The 21,935-nt window shown below is 35.7% G+C and overlaps 9 protein-coding genes across 10 annotated transcripts; 8 read left to right on the top strand and 1 right to left on the bottom strand.

Annotated features, from left to right (window-relative positions):
- Nucleotides 1-2,434: 2,434 nt before the first annotated feature.
- LOC17895208 (polygalacturonase 1 beta-like protein 2) lies at nucleotides 2,435-4,486 on the top strand. Its single transcript, XM_006300809.2, has 2 exons — nucleotides 2,435-2,497; nucleotides 2,614-4,486. The coding sequence occupies exons 1-2, from the start codon at nucleotides 2,435-2,437 to the stop codon at nucleotides 4,435-4,437; spliced, it is 1,887 nt and encodes a 628-aa protein (XP_006300871.1). The 3' UTR covers nucleotides 4,438-4,486.
- Nucleotides 4,487-4,701: 215 nt separating this feature from the next.
- LOC17896467 lies at nucleotides 4,702-6,352 on the top strand. Its single transcript, XM_006301592.2, has 3 exons — nucleotides 4,702-5,558; nucleotides 5,977-6,050; nucleotides 6,303-6,352. The coding sequence occupies exons 1-3, from the start codon at nucleotides 4,702-4,704 to the stop codon at nucleotides 6,350-6,352; spliced, it is 981 nt and encodes a 326-aa protein (XP_006301654.2).
- A 266-nt stretch (nucleotides 6,353-6,618) lies between these two features.
- Nucleotides 6,619-8,342, bottom strand: LOC17894555. The gene is made up of 7 exons (XM_006301838.1): nucleotides 8,274-8,342; nucleotides 8,105-8,185; nucleotides 7,785-7,970; nucleotides 7,526-7,693; nucleotides 7,365-7,418; nucleotides 7,091-7,237; nucleotides 6,619-6,996 (listed from the first exon to the last, which is right to left on the bottom strand). The coding sequence occupies exons 1-7, from the start codon at nucleotides 8,340-8,342 to the stop codon at nucleotides 6,619-6,621; spliced, it is 1,083 nt and encodes a 360-aa protein (XP_006301900.1).
- A 1,289-nt stretch (nucleotides 8,343-9,631) lies between these two features.
- Nucleotides 9,632-10,594, top strand: LOC17894421 (NAC domain-containing protein 43). The gene has a single exon (XM_006300359.1). The coding sequence runs from the start codon at nucleotides 9,632-9,634 to the stop codon at nucleotides 10,592-10,594; it is 963 nt and encodes a 320-aa protein (XP_006300421.1).
- A 644-nt stretch (nucleotides 10,595-11,238) lies between these two features.
- LOC17894868 lies at nucleotides 11,239-12,246 on the top strand. Its single transcript, XM_006300866.1, has one exon. It carries the CDS (start codon nucleotides 11,239-11,241, stop codon nucleotides 12,244-12,246), a length of 1,008 nt encoding a protein of 335 aa, XP_006300928.1.
- A 409-nt stretch (nucleotides 12,247-12,655) lies between these two features.
- LOC17894149 (putative beta-glucosidase 5) lies at nucleotides 12,656-15,621 on the top strand. 2 transcript variants are annotated; one of them, XM_023788363.1, is made up of 13 exons: nucleotides 12,656-12,793; nucleotides 12,871-12,934; nucleotides 13,026-13,075; nucleotides 13,167-13,242; nucleotides 13,326-13,485; nucleotides 13,568-13,820; nucleotides 13,918-14,033; nucleotides 14,135-14,349; nucleotides 14,453-14,478; nucleotides 14,592-14,679; nucleotides 14,769-14,850; nucleotides 14,938-15,084; nucleotides 15,444-15,621. In XM_023788363.1, the coding sequence occupies exons 1-13, from the start codon at nucleotides 12,665-12,667 to the stop codon at nucleotides 15,532-15,534; spliced, it is 1,497 nt and encodes a 498-aa protein (XP_023644131.1). In that variant the 5' UTR covers nucleotides 12,656-12,664; the 3' UTR covers nucleotides 15,535-15,621. The 2 variants fall into 2 exon arrangements, with proteins under 2 accessions (XP_023644131.1, XP_023644132.1); XM_023788364.1 differs by lacking the exons at nucleotides 14,453-14,478; nucleotides 15,444-15,621 and having other exon boundaries at nucleotides 14,135-14,373; nucleotides 14,590-14,679; nucleotides 14,938-15,238.
- LOC17894274 (zinc finger protein HD1) lies at nucleotides 15,602-16,237 on the top strand. The gene has a single exon (XM_006301376.2). It carries the CDS (start codon nucleotides 15,602-15,604, stop codon nucleotides 16,235-16,237), a length of 636 nt encoding a protein of 211 aa, XP_006301438.2.
- Nucleotides 16,238-17,052: 815 nt separating this feature from the next.
- LOC17895568 lies at nucleotides 17,053-17,574 on the top strand. Its single transcript, XM_006301510.1, has one exon. It carries the CDS (start codon nucleotides 17,053-17,055, stop codon nucleotides 17,572-17,574), a length of 522 nt encoding a protein of 173 aa, XP_006301572.1.
- A 1,450-nt stretch (nucleotides 17,575-19,024) lies between these two features.
- On the top strand, nucleotides 19,025-21,472 carry LOC17894108 (dual-specificity RNA methyltransferase RlmN). Its single transcript, XM_023787722.1, has 9 exons — nucleotides 19,025-19,282; nucleotides 19,352-19,416; nucleotides 19,563-19,665; nucleotides 19,738-19,835; nucleotides 20,002-20,132; nucleotides 20,218-20,326; nucleotides 20,438-20,629; nucleotides 20,711-20,847; nucleotides 20,950-21,472. The coding sequence occupies exons 1-9, from the start codon at nucleotides 19,045-19,047 to the stop codon at nucleotides 21,236-21,238; spliced, it is 1,362 nt and encodes a 453-aa protein (XP_023643490.1). The 5' UTR covers nucleotides 19,025-19,044; the 3' UTR covers nucleotides 21,239-21,472.
- Nucleotides 21,473-21,935: the final 463 nt, after the last annotated feature.

Raw genomic sequence — 21,935 nt, forward strand, 5'->3', positions numbered from 1 at the left:
TATAAACTTTATTGTGTTTATACCCCTTTAATTGAAAGATGTAACTACATACTGTTTCGTTAAAAAATCACCGATTTAATTAGTTATAAGTATTTTATTAATTTATATTGACTGCTTCGACTAAATGAGATCACTCATAAAGTAAATCGTTATTATTATAGATGAGCAAAATATCAATGAAAGTTGATGTTAAGACATTTTATTAACACTTGAACTAAATGATTGCTAAAATCTCTAATCTCTAAAATTCAGTCGAAATTAGTTTTGAATGGGTTGTTTTTGTAGAGATTGACTCTTTGACAAGAGGTTTGTTTATGATCTTCATAGAAGAATTTACTAAACGAATTCATCGCCTTCTAAATAAACATGGGAAAAATGACATAGTAAATTAACTAAATTCCAAATTAGATAAAAAAAAATATTTAAACTCTAAGAAAATAGCAAATCATGAATTTACAAAAATGAACCCATGGATTGTAAGAGAACATTAGATTTTACATAGGATAACAGTCAAAGCGTTACACATCTAATAAATGGATTATCATATCAGTGATAACAGTAATAAAAATAATTAGTAAATGTATTCATAAGATGTTATTCTGGGGACAACGATATATGTATATACTTTAAAATTATCTTCTTTTTTTATTATTTGCTTGTTGGTAAAATATAAGTATATGAACATTATTGTCGGCAAAACATCGAAGAGCCCATCATCGCACCAAGTGCTAAAACGCGGGATTCTATGGCAGCCATTAATGGAACACAAATACTATAAACTATAAAATGTACTAAAGTTACATTGGTCGCACGTTAGCCTCCACCACCACATTTTTGATGATCCATTTTCTTGAATATATACATCCTCTCCAAAGATCGATATTGAACTCTAAATCTTTCATAACTCATACTATGTTTGTGAAAAATTTATAATAATGGTGCAAGAGAGATCATTTGTAAGTTTACTTAAACCATTTCGGCTCTTACTTATTTTAGCATTTCGTTTCGGACCGGTAATTGCTCTCTCGATATAGGATTCTGTACTTTTGTATAAAATTGAGAAGAAGCAAAAGTAATAGTATACTAATTTTAAGAATCTTTGTTTTGGTGGGATACAGATTTATAAAAGTCACCTATTATATTATTAGTCACTCTTAACAAATCATGATATGTCTATATTAATTTCTAAGTATATATAACTTATAGATAAGTACATTGTATTCATTCATGAGGGAGAGTAGTTAATACTTTATACCTAGGGTTCAAGGATCCAAGTCCATTAATACAAGTTTTTTAGTGATCCAAACTATCATTACTCATTAACACTAAGTTCAAGAACTTAACACTAATCAAAAACTACTAATTTTCAAAATCTTGAACTAATTTTTTATATATATAACTATTTGCTTTCTCTCTTTATTCAGGAACAAGCAGTCTCTCTCAGCTTTTTCTTTTTCTTTATATTTCTCTTTTTCATATAATTATGATCTTTTTGATACTAACTATTGGGGAGAGATGTATCTTTAAGTATTACTTTATGCAGCCTTTATTTAGTTATTCAGATTCTTATTTTAACTTGATTTAATTGATATGTTCCCTCTTTCTTGACTTTTTTGTATGTTTTAGTTATACCAGCTAAAGCTTCTTCTTCTTCTTTTTCTTTTGGACTCTTTTAGCCTATTAGGAGTTGATTAAAACAGTAAAACCAAGATTTATTAATATGTTCTTTTGAGAAACCTAATAAAGTTGATGAAGAAACGTTTTAAAACTCTTTAAATTTGTAACCTGAAGCTTCTAAAACGGCTATGGTAGTGCGTTAATGAGTTTTTGGATTTTGTCTTTAAGAAACTTATTTAATTAGTAGTACCAATCAACATAAATTTTCATATTCTTAAACAATATTCTTGGTTTACGTTCCCAATCTTTTTGAATAACTCAAATTTATCGAAATGAAGTTTAAAGAAACGAAAATGTACCAAAACTAAAAGCAAAAGTCCCGACAACAAACTATTTAACCATTAAAGGTCAAAATTGAACCATTTACAATTGGTTAATGTTTCATAATATATTTTTCAGAATTTTTATTTTTTATTTTTATTTTTTTTACTAACGTAATGTTCATAAATTATTTAAATTTGTAACTATAGTTTTAAATATCTTTTTAAATAAACTAAAAAATATTTTTAAAACGAAATTACCCATCGTGAAAATACAAGTCATAATCTATTTGTACCTAATAAAGTAGAAATAAAATAAAATAAAATAAAAACTGTTTACTTCTCAAATTTATAATTATGACTCACTTCATAGTGAAGTACTCTCATAACTTCATGAAACCATAGTGAAGTCTCTCATAACTCTCACTTCATACTATTTCTCCTTCTCAACCAACCAAAAAAAAAAAAAAAAAAAACTCTCTCAACCACCAAAGAAGATGAACAACACTGAAGCAACTCTACTCCTTTGCTTCTTCTTCTCCATCTTCTCATCTTCTCATGTAATAATGAATCATTCAATCTTTACTTTACTTTCAAAACATTTTCATATATTGATTTTCATTTTACCATAACCATTTACATTATTATTTTTGTGCACTTACACCTAAAAATGTAGGTTTATTTCGCCGGAGCTAACCAAACCGCCGGCAACATTACCACGTCGTCGTCGGAGAACCCATTCACACCAAAAGCCTCACTGTTACGTTATTGGAACAATCACATCAACGGCGGCGATTCACCAAAACCTTCTTTTTTCATCTCAAAGGCCTCTCCTCTAACCCACGTGGAAGCCACGCGCTTCGCCTCACTCGCTTCTAATCACGCGCTTCACACGCGCAGCTCCTATTTCTGCTCCGCCGCGAAACTCTTTTGCTTCCCGGAGCTCTCCTCACATTCCCTCGAAAAACACGGCGATGACGTCGACTTCGCCGCGTACAGCGGCAAGAACTTCACTAACTACGGCTCCGACCGTCTCTCCGGAGCTGACTCGTTCAAAAACTATTCCGGCGGTGACAACATCGCCGTTGACTCGTTCCGACGTTACAGCCGCAACTCCGCCGGACACGACGACGGGTTTACAAATTACGCCGGAGATGTCAATGTAGCTGACCAAAGCTTCTCGACTTACGCCACCGGAACAACCGGAGGCTCCGGCGAATTCGCGAGTTACAACACAAACGCAAACGAACCGAATGGGATATTCACTTCTTACTCCGACAAAGCCAACGGAAGATCACAAACCTTCACTTCTTACTCCGGCAACGGCAACACCGGAGAGCAAACGTTCACAAGCTACAGCAAAAACGGAAACGGAGCTCCGAATGATTTCTCGGGTTACGGAACCGGGTCAAACGTCGTCAAATCGGGTTTCACCAAATACGGAGAAAACGGTAACGGAGCTAACGACAGTTTCACGAGCTACGGAGGAAACGGTAACGTTCCCGTTAACGATTTCAAAGGTTACGGTGACGGAGGAAACGGCGCCGTTTATGGTTTTAAAAACTACAGAGACCAATCCAACATCGGAGTTGACTCGTTCTCTTCTTACGCTAAGAACTCGAACAACGAGAAGGTCAATTTCGTAAATTACGGTAAATCTTTTAACCTCGGTTCAGATAATTTCACCGGTTACGGCCAAGGTAACGTCGGAGGTAACGTGAGTTTCAAAACTTACGGCCAAGGTCCGAGTTTTAAGGAGTACACTAAAGACGGCGTCGTTTTTGCGCATTACACTAACAACGTGAGTTCCAGTGGCAAAACGGTGAATAAATGGGTTGAGGAGGGTAAATTCTTTAGAGAATCGATGTTGAAAGAAGGGACTTTTATGCAAATGCCTGATATTAAAGATAAAATGCCTAAAAGGACGTTTTTGCCCCGGAGCATTGTTTCTAAATTACCGTTTTCTTCTTCCGAGATCGGAGAGATTCGAAAGGTTTTTGGCGCCGGAGAAAATTCGTCGATGGCGAATATAATATTGTCGGCAGTTTCGGAGTGTGAGAGACCGGCGAGCCACGGCGAGACGAAGCGGTGCGTTGGATCGGCGGAGGATATGATTGATTTCGCTACATCGGTGCTTGGACGCGGCGTGGTGGTGAGGACGACGGAGAATGTTGTCGGGTCAAAGAAGAAGATTTTGATTGGTAAAGTCAACGGAATCAACGGTGGAAATGTAACGAGAGCTGTTTCGTGTCATCAAAGTTTATACCCGTATTTACTGTATTATTGTCACTCGGTTCCTCGGGTACGGGTTTATGAGACGGATATACTTGACCCGGAGAGTTTAGAGAAGATTAACCATGGTGTTGCTATATGTCATATTGACACGTCAGCTTGGAGTCCGACTCATGGAGCGTTTCTGGCTTTAGGTTCGGGTCCGGGTCGGATTGAAGTCTGCCATTGGATCTTTGAGAATGATATGACTTGGAATATTGTTGATTAAGGTCTTGGTCATTTTTTTATGATTACATTTGAGATTTGATTTCTACATTTAGTTTTTTTTTTTTTTTTTTTTTTTTTTGTAATACTGTAATTCTTTCTCATTTTGATTCATGTTATATGTTTGAGTTTGTTATAAATTATGAAAGCAACCTCCATTATTAGCATAAGTCTCTCTTCTTCTTCGCTTCATCTCCAAGAAACAAAACACTCATTCTTGAGTTTGATCTTTATCTCTCACGATCCAATATTTTTCTTGAGTTTCACTATGGCGAACGAATTGGACAACGTTGGACTGTCCAACGTTGAAGATGAAGTAATAATCTCACGTTTTCTTAAGCGTATGGTCATCAACGGAGATTCAATGCCCGAGCACTTCATCCAAGACGTTGACGTGTTCAACAAGAATCCAAATGTGGAGTTCGATAGTGGGAGCCCTGCCTTCGTGATCGTTAAGCCACGAACAGAGGATTCTGGTATAACTGATGGATGCAAATTAGGTTGCTGGAGGATCATTGGTCGTGATAAACTGATCAAATCGGAGAAGACTGGGAAGGTTCTAGGGTTCAAGAAGATTCTCAAGTTCTGCGTAAAGAGGAAACCAAGAGAGTACAACAGAAGCTGGGTAATGGAAGAGTTTAGGCTTACCAATAACTTGAACAAGAAGCAAGGTCATGTGCTTTGCAAGATTCGTTTTCTCTTTGAAGCCGAGACTAGTTCCTTGCTAGCCAAGCATTTCTCGTATCTCCCCACTACTGAAGCCGTACCGGTTCCTGCAACTATAACACTTCCAGGGTATGGTAACAAACCACAGACTCCACAAATGGATAATGAATCATATCTGCTGCAATTGATACTTCCTTCAGGAGAAAACAATTGGCCTAGCTACGTTACAAACAACGTGTACCGCTTGAATCCATGGAAGCTTGTGAATTTTCGTGATCGGGTGTTTCTAAAGTTAGGAATCTGCATCTACGCTAACGAGACTTGTCGTGATACAGATGTATGCGATGGTGGTAAATGGATGATCCTGCACCCTGAGAGGCTGATCAGGTCAACGTCCGGGGAGACCATTGGTTTCAAGAAGGTTTTTCAGTTTTATGCAACGAAGAAGCGATATCAACTGTTGAAATGGCGAAGCAAATATAAGAAGGTAACTTGTACCATAGAAGAGTATAGGCGTGCTGAAATGTTGATGCAGAATAAAGTGTTGTGCGTTATCAAGCTCACTTTTGAAGATAACTAGCTTGGGGACTTACGCAACATTTCTGAGTACTATGTAATTGATCATGAGTACAGAGAAGAGGATACTTGTGTGTTTAAAACATTCAATATTGATCATGAATCATTCAAACCAAAATACTAATACGATAATAATTTTGTACCTTTTTTTCATTGATATAAATATAACAACTATAAAGTGTTAAACATTTTAGTGCCAAAATTTGAACATAATACATTCTTGTTATATATCCATTTTTTTGTTAATTATTCCTCCATATATATCAAGAAATTTCTCTTTTACTATTTGTATCGAAACAAGACTGTACAAGGAGGAAGATGTGAAGGAGTCTTGGCTTATAGATGAGTATAGGCTTGACGATAAGGAGAAGCAGAATAAAGGGTGGAAATGGTTGCACAAAAATGAATGAGTTGGAAAAGAATAAGTTGAATAAAAAAATTTGAATAACATTCAACCTATTCATCTGCAAAATAGGAGATGAATGAGTTAACAACTGTATAATTAGTTCATTTTTTCAATTTGTTAAGTTGAACGAGTTGAATAATTTTTCCAACCTCTTCAACTCAAATGGTAAAAACTAGTTGAATAATTTTTTTCAACCTCTTAAATTGTGCAACCATTTGCACCCAAAGTGTTGTGCCTTATCAGAAAGTTCTCTGCTAGTCCTCACTACTAAACCTAATGTGATGATAGGCACGTTCTTGTCTTTTAAACTTCAACGTAATCTGATCATGGAGTAATTAAGAGTCTTTGGTTTTGTTGTTTCAACGATAGAGACTATAAAGTTTCTTATTTCTCTAGTCAGTTTTATGCTTTTTTCATTTCACATGGTTTGAGCTTAAATTGTGAGAGGAGAGGCTTGTAATTAAAATACAAATAACGCATTATTGTTATGAAATAATTAAAAAAATGAAAGATGAACAACAACAACGAAACCATTGATTAGGTGGTCATACCACACTGCCCACCAGGTCCACCGAACGTGAGCATCTCTCCACTGCCTAGTTCAAACTGACGATACCATACACCGTAACACTCTGGACTATTCACATATTCCTCAAACCCATTCGAGTCAATATCATACAGTCCATCATCATAGAAAATCTTAAGTTGTTTCATGAAACATGATAAATTTTTTATACGCCATACTTGTTTCGGAAACGTCCCTGCCCCCATTGGAGGGCTGGTAGCTCCATAAGGCCCTCCTGCATATCCACCGAAGTAAATTTTTGATACTCCTTCCATCGAATAAATGTGAGATTGCCAATAGCCTATCAAGGTCCGTTTCGTCATCAACAACCAGTTTTTTGTTTTGGTATCCTGTATGATTTGTACATATAAATGTTTTTAGTATTACTTGCTAAATTCTTGAATAGAACTAAGAAATATTTATACTTTCATGTGTTTCTTTTACCTGACCGACGAGAAGATGAGTATCGTACTGTTTTTTGCCTAGGACACTAAATTTATCATAAACCATTCCAGGGTAGATTGTTTTATGGACTTGGACATATCCCCCTCGACACATCGCATTGTAGCATCCGTTTTGGTGTCTACCTGACTTTTAAAATTAAAATCTAGTTAATTAATGTATACTTATTTAGTTATGAACACATCAAAACCAAAGATATTTAAAGTCATATCAAGGTTGAGAATTGGATTAAAATATAAAGTGTAACGTTACTTACTATCCAGAATGTTGTTAGCCTTGGACGATCATCTGGGTACAATCCTGTATGCACCTAAAAGACAAAACCAAATGCATGTGCGATAGCTTATAAGTTCATAACTCGACATATATGATGATTTTAATGGACAGCTCTCTAGCTACATTTTGTAGTATACTTACAGCCCAACCGAATTGGATGCTGCTTATCGTATCATTTTCTCTGTGATTTAGCCAAACCCAAGCTTTGCTAAACTGATCTTTCAATACTCTTGGTTTGTAAATATTGAAAAGTGCTGATGCTCCACCATATGTCCTTGTGTAATTGTCAAATGGTTTAATAATTGCATACTAACCAAAAATAATTTCTCATGTTATTACATTATTTTTAAAAAATAAGAATAATAATTGTAGTTTAAGGTCGTGGTTAAGATATACTTACTTGTAGGTTGGCTTCTGAAATCATTCTCTCCGGATGGATAAAATTATTAGTATAGTTAATTTGCGGTCTGTGAATCGGTACTTGTCCTTTAGGACAACGTTCTTCAGATGTACCAGCGACCAGATCTGCTGCTTCTGGTTCCGGCTCCATCGATAGCATGGCTTGGAACTCGGCACTTGGTCTCGTCTACGATTTATACAAACAAAGCATTTGAGAAATAAATCTTGATGTCAAAATATTTCCATGGTTATACGTTACATACATAAACTTTATATTGATAAACTCAACTTTATAACGATCATGAACATATATATATATACCTGGATTTGGTGATCCTTCATCGATGGATGTTGAAATGCAGGTTGCTTATAGATGTCAACACACTCATATTCTAGTTCTCTCTGTCATAAACATTTATTTAGATATATGAGTCAACATACATATACAAACAAATAATGTATATATTAAGTTTTGTTATTGTATGACTACCTGAACTGATGGAGAGATATGATAAGAGAAAAAACAAATGAAGAGACATAATAACCAGTAGAAAGCCATAGCTTATTGTTTTGATCACATTCTGGTTTGCAGAACAACCTAGTATAAATATATCCTTAAAACTCTTAATTAAGAAGATTATACAGTCTTTAGTCAGCGTTATTAAGAGTCATTTCAAAGTAGTTACCAAAAGAGACATGGTTGGAAATTGAAAAGTCAAAGCTTGTTGATTTTTTTTCCTCATTTGTTTCCGTTATATAGATCGTGGTTAGGTTATAATATACCCGCAGCCAATAGTAATTTACCAAAGTTCATAATCTTTTTGGTTAGTCAAAGTACTGTGTTTTTTGCCGTTAATCCAAATGGTAGTTTATAATATTGACTAGTCGGTGTCCGCGCTACGCGCGAAATTTTTATTATATTGTTGATGAGTAATTTTTATTATGTTGTTTATGAGTAATTTAAAATTTTCAAAACTGATTATTTGACTAAGACTTGACAAATCTATATTTTTGTTAACATTTGTGCAAGTGCGTATGGAGGTGAATTCGTGGGCATCACGTCACACCAATGGTCATATCAAAAACCTTCTTCCTCATAGATCAGCCGAACCGAAAGGATTTATGGAAACGCATTGTACTTTAAAAGAGCTTGTTAATGACGGAACGCGAACCTTTTTACCGTGTCAATGGAACAACAGTGTCGGTACCATTCATGAGTAGCTCTCATAAACAATCCAGGAGTAGATCTACAAAGTTTAGGATCGAATCAGGGTTTGAAGCTTCAAGTTATTTCAATAACTTTGAGCTTGATGTGTCAATGTACCAAAAAGCTTATGCTTGCACTGGCTTTCATGTTCCACTCTGTGGCTGCTCTTTGGTGAGGCCGATGGATTTTGTAGCAAATCATCCAATTGTTTTCTTGATTAGAGAATACCAAACCGGAACTGGTTTGTTCGCTGGCCAAATCTTCGATCCTTCTGCTTTGGACCGGCCTTAACTGGATCAAGATTTGGTTCTTTCTCTAGTTTTTCGATTTTTTTCTTCTTTTCATAATCTTTAAAAAAAATATATATATTTTACAAAGGTTTTTAACAATCTTTTGAAAATGTTACAATATATGTATATAATATATAAATTATGGAAGAATTTAAATAATATTTCAAATATTTTATTTTACATCTGTATCGAGATAAGATTACATACAACAAAGCTAACTATAAATGTAACCGTGGAAGAAGAAACAAGTCTCACGTTATCTGAAGCCTATGGTCGCTTCAACCCCAAGAAACAAGCACTCTTGCCTTTGATCTTTCTCTCTCTAGATCCCATCTTTTTCTCGAGACCATTATGGACGACGAACTGATCATAGCAGAAGACGATGTACTAGTCTCACGTTATCTGAAGCCTATGGTCGTTAACGGAGATTCTTGGCATCAGCATTTCATCAAAGACGAAGACGTGTTCAACAAGAATCCATCTGAAGATTTCGATACTGGGAGCCCAACCTTCGTGATCGTTAAGCCACGAACAGAGAATTATGGTAAAACTGATGGATGCAAATCAGGTTGCTGGAGGATCATTGGTCGTGATAAACTGATCAAATCGGAGAAGACTGGGGAGGTTCTAGGGTTCAAGAAGATTCTCAAGTTCTGCGTACAGAAGAAACCAAGAGGTTACAAGAGAAGCTGGCTAATGGAAGAGTTTAGGCTTACAGATAACTTGAACAAGAAGCAAGATCATGTGATTTGCAAGATTCGTCTTCTGTTTGAAGCCGAGACTAGTTCCTTGCTAGCCAAGCATTTCTCGTATCTCCCCACTACTAAAGCCGTACCGGTTCCTGCAACTATAATACTGCCAGCTTATGGATACGAATCACCAGATCCACAAATGGATGATGAATCATATGTGCTGATGATACCTGATTCAGAAGGAAACACTTGGCCTAGCTACGTTACAAACGACTTGTACCGCTTGAATCCATGGAAGCTTGTGAATCTTTATGATCCAAAGTTTTTTAGATTGGGCACCTGCTTCTTCACTAACGGGACTTGTGGTGTTACCGATGTATGCGATGGTGGTTACTGGAGGATCCTGCACCCTGATAGGCTGGTCAGGTCAAAGTCCGGGGAGCCCATTGGTTTCAAGAAGGTTTTTCAGTATTATGAAACGAAGAAGCATAGATATTTTTGTGAAGGAGAAGAAATACAAGATCGTAAGGTAACTTGGACTATAGAAGAGTATAGGCGTGCTGAAATAGCGATGCAGAATAAAGTGTTGTGCGTTATCAAGTTCACTTTTGAAGATAACTAGCTAGGGGACTTACTCAACATTTCTGAGTAGTATGTAATTGATCATGGTTTATGAGTACGGAGAAAAAACACTAATTAATATGCCTATGCTTCTGTTCTAACGATATAAACATATACTAATACGATAACAATTTTGTACCTTTTTTTTCATTGATATAAATATAACATAATATACAGTGTTAAAACATTTTTGTGCCAAAAATTTGAACATACTACATTCTTGCTATATATCCATGTTTTTATGTTAATTAATCCTCCATACATTACTTAAAATGAGGTTTTAATTATAAAATCAAGAAATCTCTCTTTTACTATTTGTATTGAAGCAAGACTATACACATGTCAACAAAATTAAACAACTATTTGTGAACATTTTTAACTGATATATAGTACTAACTATTTTAATATCTAACTAGTTTAATCATAAGCACAAAAAAATGATTAAACAAAATGATAAATGAAGGATAAATAGGTAAACACAAAAGTTTGATATAATAAATAACCAACTTAAAAGCTTCACTCAATTAAAACGTAAAGCCTCTCTTCTTCTTCTTCTTTTTCGCTTCATCTCCAAGAAACAAACCACTCAGTTCTTGCGTTTGATCCTTCATCTCTCTCCATCCAATATTTTTCTTGAGTTTCATTATGGAGAACGAAGTGGACTACTACGTTCAAATCAAAGATGAACTGTTCAACGCAGACGACGAAGAAATAATCTCACGTTTTCTGAAGCGTATGATCGTTAACGGAGATTCATGGCCCGAGCACTTCATCTCAGACGTAGACGTGTTCAACAAGAATCCAAACGAAGAGTTTTATTCTCAGAGCCCTAAGTTCTTGATCGTTAGACCACGCACAGAGAGTTGTGGCAAAACCGATAGTTGTGAATCTGGTTGCTGGAGGGTCATTGGTCGTGATAAACTGATCAAATCAGAGCAGACTGGGAAGTTTCTAGGGTTCAAGAGGATTCTCAAGTTCTGCTCAAAGAGGAAACCTAGAGAATACAAGAGGATTTGGGTAATGGAAGAGTATAGGCTTGTGAATAGTCGTCGGAAGCAAGATCAAGTGATCTGCAAGATTAGGTTTCTGTTCGAAGCTGAAGTCAGTTACTTGCTATCCAAGCATTTCTCGTATCTCTCCACTACATCACCGCTTCCTCCAGTTCAATTGTTACCAGCCTATGGAGCTTGTTTGTTCGATAAAGAAGCGGAAGGTTTATATTATCTACAGACGATCGTAGATTATGATGAGAACACGACTTGGCCTAGATACGTTACAAATGATGTCTACCGTTTGCATCCACTGACGCTTGTGGATCCTCAAGACGACAAGTTTAAAGAGTTTGGAACATGCGTGTTTGCTAACCGGACAAATACTTGTGGTAAAACCGGTGATTGCGATGGTGGTGGTTACTGGGAGATCGTGCAAAGTCATAGAGGGATCAGGTCAAAGACAGGGGAGATTCTTGGTTACAGGAGGGTTTTTGAATTGGTTGAAGAAGATGAGGATGAGGAAGAGGAACCAGGAAATGTTTGTCAAGGAGAAGATGTGAAGGAGTCTTGGCTTATAGATGAGTATAGGCTTGACGATAAGGAGAAGCAGAATAAAGTGTTGTGCCTTATCAGAAAGTTCTCTGCAAGTTCCTACTACTAAACCCAATAATTTCATAGGCACATTTTTTTGTCTTTTAAACTTCAACTTAAACTGATCATGCATTAATTAAGAGTCTTTGGTTATATTTTCAACAATAGAGACTATAGAGTTTCTTGTTTCTCTAGTCAGTTTTGCTAATATGCTTTTTCACTTCTCATGTGGGTTGTATGGTTAAAATAAATACAAATAACGCTAATCGCATTTATACAATGATATAACCAGCAATCGCAGTGATATAATAATACTAAAACAATGTTATTTTTTTTTTATTAATTCTCTAATAAAAACTAAGGCTCTTTATATATTTATTTCTTTCAGCATGTGTTCCACACTTTTTACATAAATAGAGTGGACCATGTACTTTGTTTCTTAGTCACACAAATATTATCTCTACCGGTACAAGAGAGAAGAGAGAGCAATGGAACATATTTTTGCTCTGCTTACCATTTTTTTGGCTTTACCTTTCTCTGGGAGATGCAGAGACGTTTTCAGCAGATCTCATTTCCCGGAAGGATTTGTCTTTGGAGCTGGTACTTCTGCTTATCAGGTTTGGAATCATTTTCTTGGCTTAATTTTCTTGAACCTTAGAAAACAAAACTGAACCAAATGTTTGGTCTCTGCAAGTGGGAAGGAGCTGCTGCAGAAGATGGAAGGAAACCTAGCGTATGGGACACTCATTGTCACTCTCGTAAGCTTTTCATCTTACTAATAGTGTTTGAAACAGATAATTATGCTTTTAAATCAATATCATTGTTTAGTTCTTGTTTTTAACTTTGCAGGTGACATAGGTAATGGAGATATTGCTTGTGATGGGTATCACAAGTACAAGGTTCTTTTTCTTCTCTGCTTTACTCTTACTCTCACCTTGAGACTACTACATTTATGAATTTTGTTCATCAAGCCTGAGTTCTTTATGACAGGAAGATGTGAAGTTGATGGTGGAAACTGGCTTAGATGCTTTCAGATTCTCCATCTCTTGGTCTAGGCTAATACCTAGTAAGTCTTCTTAAAATGTACACTCGGTGGTTTTGTTTCACTTGAAGAGATCAAGAACTTATTATTAGGTCTTGTCTCATTAGATGGAAGAGGCCCTGTTAACCAAAAGGGTCTACAGTTCTACAAGAACCTCATCCAAGAATTAGTATCCCATGGAATTGAACCACATGTTACACTTTACCACTACGATCATCCTCAGAATCTTGAGGATGAATATGGAGGATGGATCAACAACAGGATGATGTAGGCTAAGAAAAAGCATCATTACTTTAGTTTAAAATCTGTGATATGAAACTAAACTTGGTGTTGTATGTCATTACTGCAGCAAAGACTTCACTGCTTATACAGATGTTTGTTTCAGAGAGTTTGGGAACCATGTCAAATTCTGGACTACGATAAATGAGGCTAATGTGTTCGCTATTGGAGGTTACAACGATGGGGAGACACCTCCTGGTCGTTGTTCCATACCGGGCAAAAACTGCTTGTTAGGGAACTCTTCTAGTGAAACATATATCGCAGGCCATAACTTGCTTCTTGCACACGCCTCTGTTTCAAGACTATATAAGCAAAAGTACAAGGTATACACTTGTTTCTGCATGTATGAGTGATATGTTACACAACTCTTGAATGTGTGATTCGATGAAAAGGGAGCAACTATTATATACAAATGTGCAGGATAAGCAGGGAGGTTCTATAGGTTTTGGCTTATATTTAATGGATTTTACACCATCTACAAGCTCCGAGGATGATGCCATTACAACTCAAAGAGCCAAAGATTTCTATTTCGGTTGGTGAGTTCAGGCAAAAATGGTTCCACAAGGTTATACAAAATTGGGCAAAACTTTTCCAAAGGTAATCTGAAAAGGATATAGATATGCTCTTTAAAACTCAGGTTCCTTGGGCCTCTTATATTTGGAGACTATCCTGATACAATGAGAAGAACCATTGGATCAAGACTGCCATTTTTCTCAGAGGAAGAGTCAGAACAAGTTAAAGGCTCATCTGACTTCTTAGGAATCAATCACTATTTCGCAGCTTCGGTCACAAGCAGCAAATCCAATTCTGGAAACCCTGATTTCTACTCTGACATGGGCGGATATGTGACTTGTATGAATCAAAGTTTATCTTTTGATTAACATATTAAACAAAACTTTATCTTTTCATATTTTGTTGTTACTAATCATCTCTTCTTCGTTTTATTGGTTGGAAGACCTTGGTAATACTTCAGTTATGGAGGTATGAGTTTCAATGCTACCAAATTCAGATCTCAAAAACTAAATCTTCCTTATAAAGATAAGTCATGAAACAGAACAGTGTTACTAAACCATCTATCTTTTTGTTTGGACAAGTACCCTGTTGCTCCATGGACTATGGAAGCTGTTCTGGAGTATATAAAGCAGAGTTATGGCAATCCTCCTGTGTACATCCTTGAGAATGGTCACTCTCTTACTCTGATTTCTATCTATGTCTCTCATCTTTTTCCCTTAGTCTACTCAATTGATCTGTTGCCAATGACAAACCAATAGGTACACCAATAAAGCAACAGAAGGATACACCAAGAGTAGAATACTTACACGCTTACATTGGTGCTATGCTCAAATCCATAAGGTAAGTAAAAGTTTTTTATTTCATATTTTCTTCTCGTGTTATCTTAATGTGATAAAGAAAGAAAAACAAAGACATTACTACTTGTAGGAATGGATCAGACACGAGAGGCTACTTTGTATGGTCGTTTATGGATTTATACGAGCTTAGAGGTGGCTACCATGATGGTTATGGACTTTACTCTGTAAATTTCAGTGATCCTCATCGAAAGAGATCTCCTAGACTCTCTGCTCATTGGTACTCTAATTTTCTCAAGAGCAAAACCACCTTACTTGGTTCCCAAGGCATTAAGAAATTGCAAAGCAACTTCTAGTATTGTTGCATAAATATATTCTGATGAATATTTCACATATCAAATATGTCTCGTCTATTTTCCCAATATTCTCATTAATAGATGTGATTTTGAATTTAGATAAATAATTCATATTTAAAGATAATTACATAAGGTTTAAGAAAAACAAAAACAGAATTATCCTTCTACTCAATCAGTTAGCAAAAACAATCTACAAATCAAAAACTTTATATAAATACGAGTTAATCTACAATTATTTTTCCATAAGTTCATTGTTTCTCTGTTTCTGTAACTTTTTTTTCAGGAACCATGGCTCGAGTGTGTCAAACATGTGGATACGTAACAGCCGTGATCCATTGTATAACAGAAGGTCTCAACTTCTGTCTTACATGTGACTACCTGCGCCATCGTAATAACACCTTTCATGCAGGACATGTACGTTACCAACTCTGCGATCACTGCATGGTGAATCCATCTTTACTCCTCTGCTCAGACGATGGGATCTCTCTTTGCCAACCTTGTTATTCAAGCCATTACAATTGCACCACTCACGGCCACCGCATTCAAATCGTGAATCGCTTTCCTCTACACTACAATCAAAACAACAACACTTACCAGCATCACGGTCTTGCTCATGTGCCTCATGTGGTTCAACATCACGGTAATAACAACAATCAGCAGCAGAGAAGAGCAGGGATGTTTGAGATGAGCTGCAACGGGGATAATAACAACTGTGAGAGATGGATGTTTGCAATGAGATGTGAATCATGCTTAGCTTCAGACGCTGTTGTTTACTGTCGTGGCCACGACAAGCTTATGTGCCATAACTGCGACCAGATGCTTCACCTTCAAGAGGCTGTGCCGCCACATTTGAGGTGTAAGCTTTGCGGAAACTGCAAGAGACCTTCTAATAGTTTTCTCATTGGAGCAGACGGCCATCATTTCACATATCCACCGGCACCGATTGTTCTTCCGCCACCGGCACCGATTCATCCTCCGCCGGCTGAGGTGGTTTCAGCGGCGCTGTCCACAGGACTCAGTCTACATAATTATGATAGTGATCTTTTTGATGATGACTTTTCTTGGTTTGGTATGTAAATTAAAGATAGTGCTCGTTCTTTAGCTTTTATTTTATTTTATTTTATTTACTTCCTTTTCTTAGAGTTTTTATTCTAGGTGTATTATAAAATTGGATTTTAAAAAGGAAAATAAAAAACAAATTTGTTGCATTGAATATCTAAGAAGATAATAAAATGTCAAAACTAACTCCAATTTTTTCGGTTTGGAAGATATCCTTAAATTTTTGATTTTGGTAGAATTTTAAATTCTAATTTTAATCTCATCGTTTAATTAAATTCCCCAATGCAATTATTTGTAAAAATAAAATAAATTCCAGTTTAATTAATGAAAGTCAAGAACTAACTCCAAAATTTCTGGCGATATGATTTTCTCAGTATATTTTAGTTCCATTTTTTTTTTTACTATTTTATATAAGTTGACAAAAAAGAGACTATTTTATATAAATTATCTGGTTAAATGGTCATTTCACAACGAAGAAGTGACAAGTATAATAAAGGAGAAAAATTTGCACATTACTTACTAATTTTGTTAAAGAAAATTAATCTAATTACAGTATCATTTAAGAACTTTATATTATAAATCATAAAATAAAAAAAGTCTACAAAAATGTAATCAAAGAGAGATAACAAAGGACAAATCAGTCAATACACTAATTTGATATAAACGGTACCAAACGAATGAAGAAGAAGCGCCTCTCTATATATTTGGTACCTTCATTCCCAAGAAACATTATCATCTTCACAAATTCACATCTTTGACGTTTCTTGTTTCTCTCTCTCTCTCACTTCATCATCACCAGTTTCTTCTACGAGATCTGAGTTTCATTTAGGACGATGGAGCCAATACGTAACCTCCAATCAATCGAAGATGAAATCGTCGCAACTTATTTGAAGATGATCATCGGAGACGTTTCGTGGCCTCGCCGCTTCCTCCGAAGCCAAGACGTGTACTGCAAGAATCCAATGACGTTTTTCGCTAATCAAGCCCCTATGATCCTACACGACGGGCGTTACCTAATCGTTAACCGGAGTTTGGATTCTGGTAAAACCGATGGATGTGAATCTGGTTGCTGGAGGGTGATTGGTCGTGATAAACTGATCAAGTCGGAGAAGACAGGGAAGATTCTAGGGTTCAAGAAGGTTTATAAGTTCTGTGAAAAGGAGGAACCTAGATCGGTGTTTAAGTTCTGGGAAAAGGAGAAGAGAAGAGTAAGAGATAAGAGGGTATGGGTGATGGAAGAGTATAGGCTTGCGAGTACGTGGACTCAAGGTTACGTGATCTGCAAGATTCGACTTCTTAATCCAAACCCACTTGAGTTCATGTTGTGCAACCATGTTCGAGGTTACTATGTATGATTATTGATGATGATGATCATGAAACTGAAGACTTGACTTATGTTTTCTAGACTCTACGGCCAGTTTCTTGGTTTCTGTTGTTGTCTCTATACAATTTGATTTACAGTTATGATCTTCTACCTCAGGTTTTGATCTTTTATGATTTGTTCTTTTCAGAATTGAAACAGATATAGATTGGTTGAATCGTTTCAAAACAGTGGCATTGTAAGTTTTGGAATATACTATTGCTACCAATCAAAATCGATACGTTTTGGAATTTTAATGGTTTTATACATTATGCAATTATATTCAGTTTGCAATGAAGTGTTGAGATTTAAGGGTGTTTTGATCAAAAGTGTGTTTCGTTTTGATTTTTTTATTTATTTGGGCAAATCGTTTTGAATTCTAAGTTTGAGTATTTCGTTTGAATTTTACGAGTAATTTTACATTTATTTATCTATATATATAAAGTTAGCTTTTTCTCTCTTCTCCACCTAAGCCACATTTTTATTTAAACATTAAAATAAATTTAAAACATTCATTTAGTGCATATTTATGTTACTGATTTAATTAATAGAAAATTTATATACATAAAAATAAATTATGTAAAAAAAATGAAATGTTAAAATAAGAAAAACAATAGTTTAATTTTTTTTACTAGTGGTAATAATATAATTCAGCTTTCATTTTAAATTGATCATAATTTAATATTTTAAATATGTTACTGAGTTTTAGAATGGAAGTAAAATTTAAATTTATGGTAGACTAAAACAGCATTTATGTAATTGTATATATAAAATTATAAAGAGGAAAAATAAAATGAAAGTGAAATATTAGTTTATAACATGATCAAAAAGAAAAAAATGATATTTCATAAATTGAATCAAATGTTTTTAATCCAAATTTGAGTATTGAAAGATAATAATTAAAGAGAAAATAATTATAACATTTTTGAAAATCAATTAAAAAAATAATAAAAAGATTGCAATATTAGAAATTTAATTTGCTAAAAGAGTAGATATGAAGTATATCATATAACATGGTGCTATTATTTAAATAATAAATTAAAAAAGACTTTAAAATTAGATTAACTTTTACTTTGAAAACATTAAAAAAAAAAACATATTCTTGATTTTTCACCAACACAAAATTCTACAATTCATCCTAAAATGTTTCTAATTTTAGCTGGTTCAGTTTACAAAATAATACCAATAAAATTAACATGTGTCATAAATGACGGTATTAATTTCAAAACTTTTTTTCACTAAAAATTGGTTATATATATGGATTTTATGTGAAATTCGAAATTTAATTTTAAATTCCAGTATTAAAAACTGGACATTACTATTTTAATCTTTGTATAACTAAAAAAATAATTAAAAAAATTGAGCAGTTTTGTGAGAAATTAATTGTTACAATCATAATAAGGACTCAAGTGACTATGGAGATAAATAAGAAAAATTCGATTTTTGTGATTCGTATGTTCCGACAATGCGGCGACTTGGAATCATCACTCTCACCAATTCCGCCGCCGCCGTCGTAACTCCGACGCTACTCTCTGCAACGGCGGTTTTCCCCGGAACCCTAACTCTACCTTCTCCACCCTTCCGCAACCACCGTCTTACCAATTCAATTCGTTTCCTCGAATCCCGAAGCCTCTCCTTCTCTTGTTTCTCTTCTTCTTCGGCAGCTTATCTTCCTTCACTAGAAGAGTTCCCATCAACTAAAGGTGAATACTTTTCTCTTTATTTGCTGAGAAATGTGTTGAGTAGTAATTGATGGTTAATATATCTGTAAGGTTCTGTGGTGAGAGATGATAATCAAAAGGTGATCTTGAAGGGTATGACTTATTCTGCTCTCGAAGTAAGTTTTTTTGTTTAAATTCTCAGTCTTTTCTTCATCTGTCTTGGTTTTGGATTTCAATTTCTCCTTTTTTAAGGTCTGATTGAATCTAGAGAGATAGATGTTCTTGATCTTTGATTAGCATTGGGGTTATGTTCAACGTGTAGGAATGGGTTCAATCTCATGGGTTTAGACCAGGACAGGCTTTGATGCTGTGGAAGAGATTATACAAGGACAATATATGGGCAAATGATGTTGATGAGCTTGAAGGTTTGTCTTCTGATATGTCTTTATCTAGAAGTTCTTTTTGTGTTCTCAGTTAATGTGTTCATTATCTTATAGGTTTGAACAAAGATCTCAAGAGAATGATTAGTGAACATGCTGTGTTTGGTGCATTATCTTTTAAGGATATTCGTTCGGCTTCAGATGGAACTAGGAAGGTGAATTGATCGTTTCTTGTTTCGTGTTAATAGTTGAAAGTATTCCGAATTTCATATTTATGTGATGCCTTGATGATGTTGGATGAGCCACTCACTGGGCAATGGTTATTTCTCATTGAGTTTTGGGGAATCTTCTCATTGATTCATAACTCGCAGGACGTTGCAGATTCTGTTTACGTTGGATGATGGACTTGTGATTGAGACAGTTGTTATACCTTGTGATCGAGGCAGGACAACAGTTTGTGTTTCGAGTCAAGTAGGTTGTGCCATGAATTGTCAGTTCTGCTACACTGGCAGGTAAGCAGAAGAATTCAGATATTCTCTTGAGACACTTTTCTCAGCTCGTGATTTGTGGTTTAATGTATGTTTGTTAATTTCACAGGATGGGCTTGAAGAGAAATCTCACTACTGCTGAAATAGTTGAGCAGGCTGTCTATGCCAGGCGATTGCTTTCCCATGAAGTTGGATCAATAACAAATGTTGTCTTTATGGTATGCATGTTCGGTAGACAAAGAAAAAAACTCCCGTATATATTTTTCGGCATTCAACAGATTTAAGGTCTGTGTATACCAGTTTTTCATGGAGCTGGGTGTGTTTTGTAGGGAATGGGAGAGCCATTTCACAATATTGACAATGTCATCAAAGCTGCTAACATAATGGTCGATGAACATGGACTTCATTTCAGTCCCCGTAAGGTCACTGTCTCTACCAGTGGGCTTGTTCCTCAGCTGAAGCGTTTTCTCCGTGAGTCAAACTGTGCTTTGGCAGTTAGTCTGAATGCAACAACTGATGAGGTTTTGTTTCATGCTATCTCTTTAAAAAAGTCAATCATTTCATGAGGTATGATTTAACCCCATTGAACTTGAAACTTGCAGGTCAGAAACTGGATCATGCCAATCAACAGGAAATACAAGTTGTCTTTGCTCCTTGAGACGCTCAGAGAAGAACTCAGCTCAAGGCATAAGTACAAAGTGTTGTTTGAATATGTGATGCTCGCAGGAGTGAATGACAGGTTTGTGAAATCTTCACTAAAAACCACTGTGAAGCTCTCTGTTTCTGAATAAATGGTTCAGTTCTGAAACTATCATGAACTATGAACTCTTTAATTTTGTAGCATGGATGATGCAAGGAGGCTAGTGGAGCTTGTACAGGGGATTCCATGCAAGATCAACCTTATTCAATTTAACCCACACAGTGGTTCTCAGTTCATACAGACTGATGAAGACAAGATGATAAAGTTTCGTAACATTTTGGCTGAAGGTGGCTGCACAGTTCTCATGCGGTTTAGCCGAGGCAACGATCAAATGGCTGCATGTGGGCAGCTTGGCATGCTTGGGGCGATTCAGGCACCAGTGATGCGGGTGCCTGAGCAGTTCCGCACTGCTCTAAGAGCACCAGTTTGATTTGTTAAATGTCGGATGAGGGAAAAGAAAACAAAATCTCCATCGTGTTTGTAACGTAACTCTGATTAGATGCCAATTTTTTTTTTCCTCAGGGGTTCCGTAACAATGAGATTTTGTTAAAATAGGAAACTACAATTAACGTTGAGAGGAACTTTTTTCGTTGTAAGTTCCTACCAAGGTGTTATAAATTGGGAAAACGATCTCTGTCCCCCTATTAACTTTCATATAGCACAACCACACACTTTTTCAATCTCGATCTCAGTCTACCAAAAATGAAAGTTAAACTTCAGTTTCCACCCACTTTTAAAGTTCAAAACCTCAAGCCCCATATCGCAACTTCAGTCCCCATATCGAAACCCATAATACAAAATTCTTGGTTATCATTGGTTTATGACATCAATCTGATACAAAACCAAAAGAAACCGAATTGAAAACCCAATTCTAATATCCCCAAACCCAAAATAAATTCACACTCATAAATCCCCAAATTGAGTTCTTAAGAACCCTAATTTCAATTTCTTATTTTAGGGATCTTGTGATTTTTGGGGTTATTGGAATAGTTAATCGGGTTAATCGAGTTAGTTGATGGGTAGATCTGGTTCATTTATTTATTTTGGTTAATGATGGATTCGGAATAGTAAACCAATGATAAACCAAGAGTTTTGTATTATGGGTTTCGATATGGGGACTGAAGTTG

This window comes from Capsella rubella, unplaced genomic scaffold (assembly GCF_000375325.1).
Source record: "Capsella rubella cultivar Monte Gargano unplaced genomic scaffold, Caprub1_0 scaffold_2, whole genome shotgun sequence".
NCBI classification, from domain to species: Eukaryota; Viridiplantae; Streptophyta; class Magnoliopsida; order Brassicales; family Brassicaceae; genus Capsella; species Capsella rubella.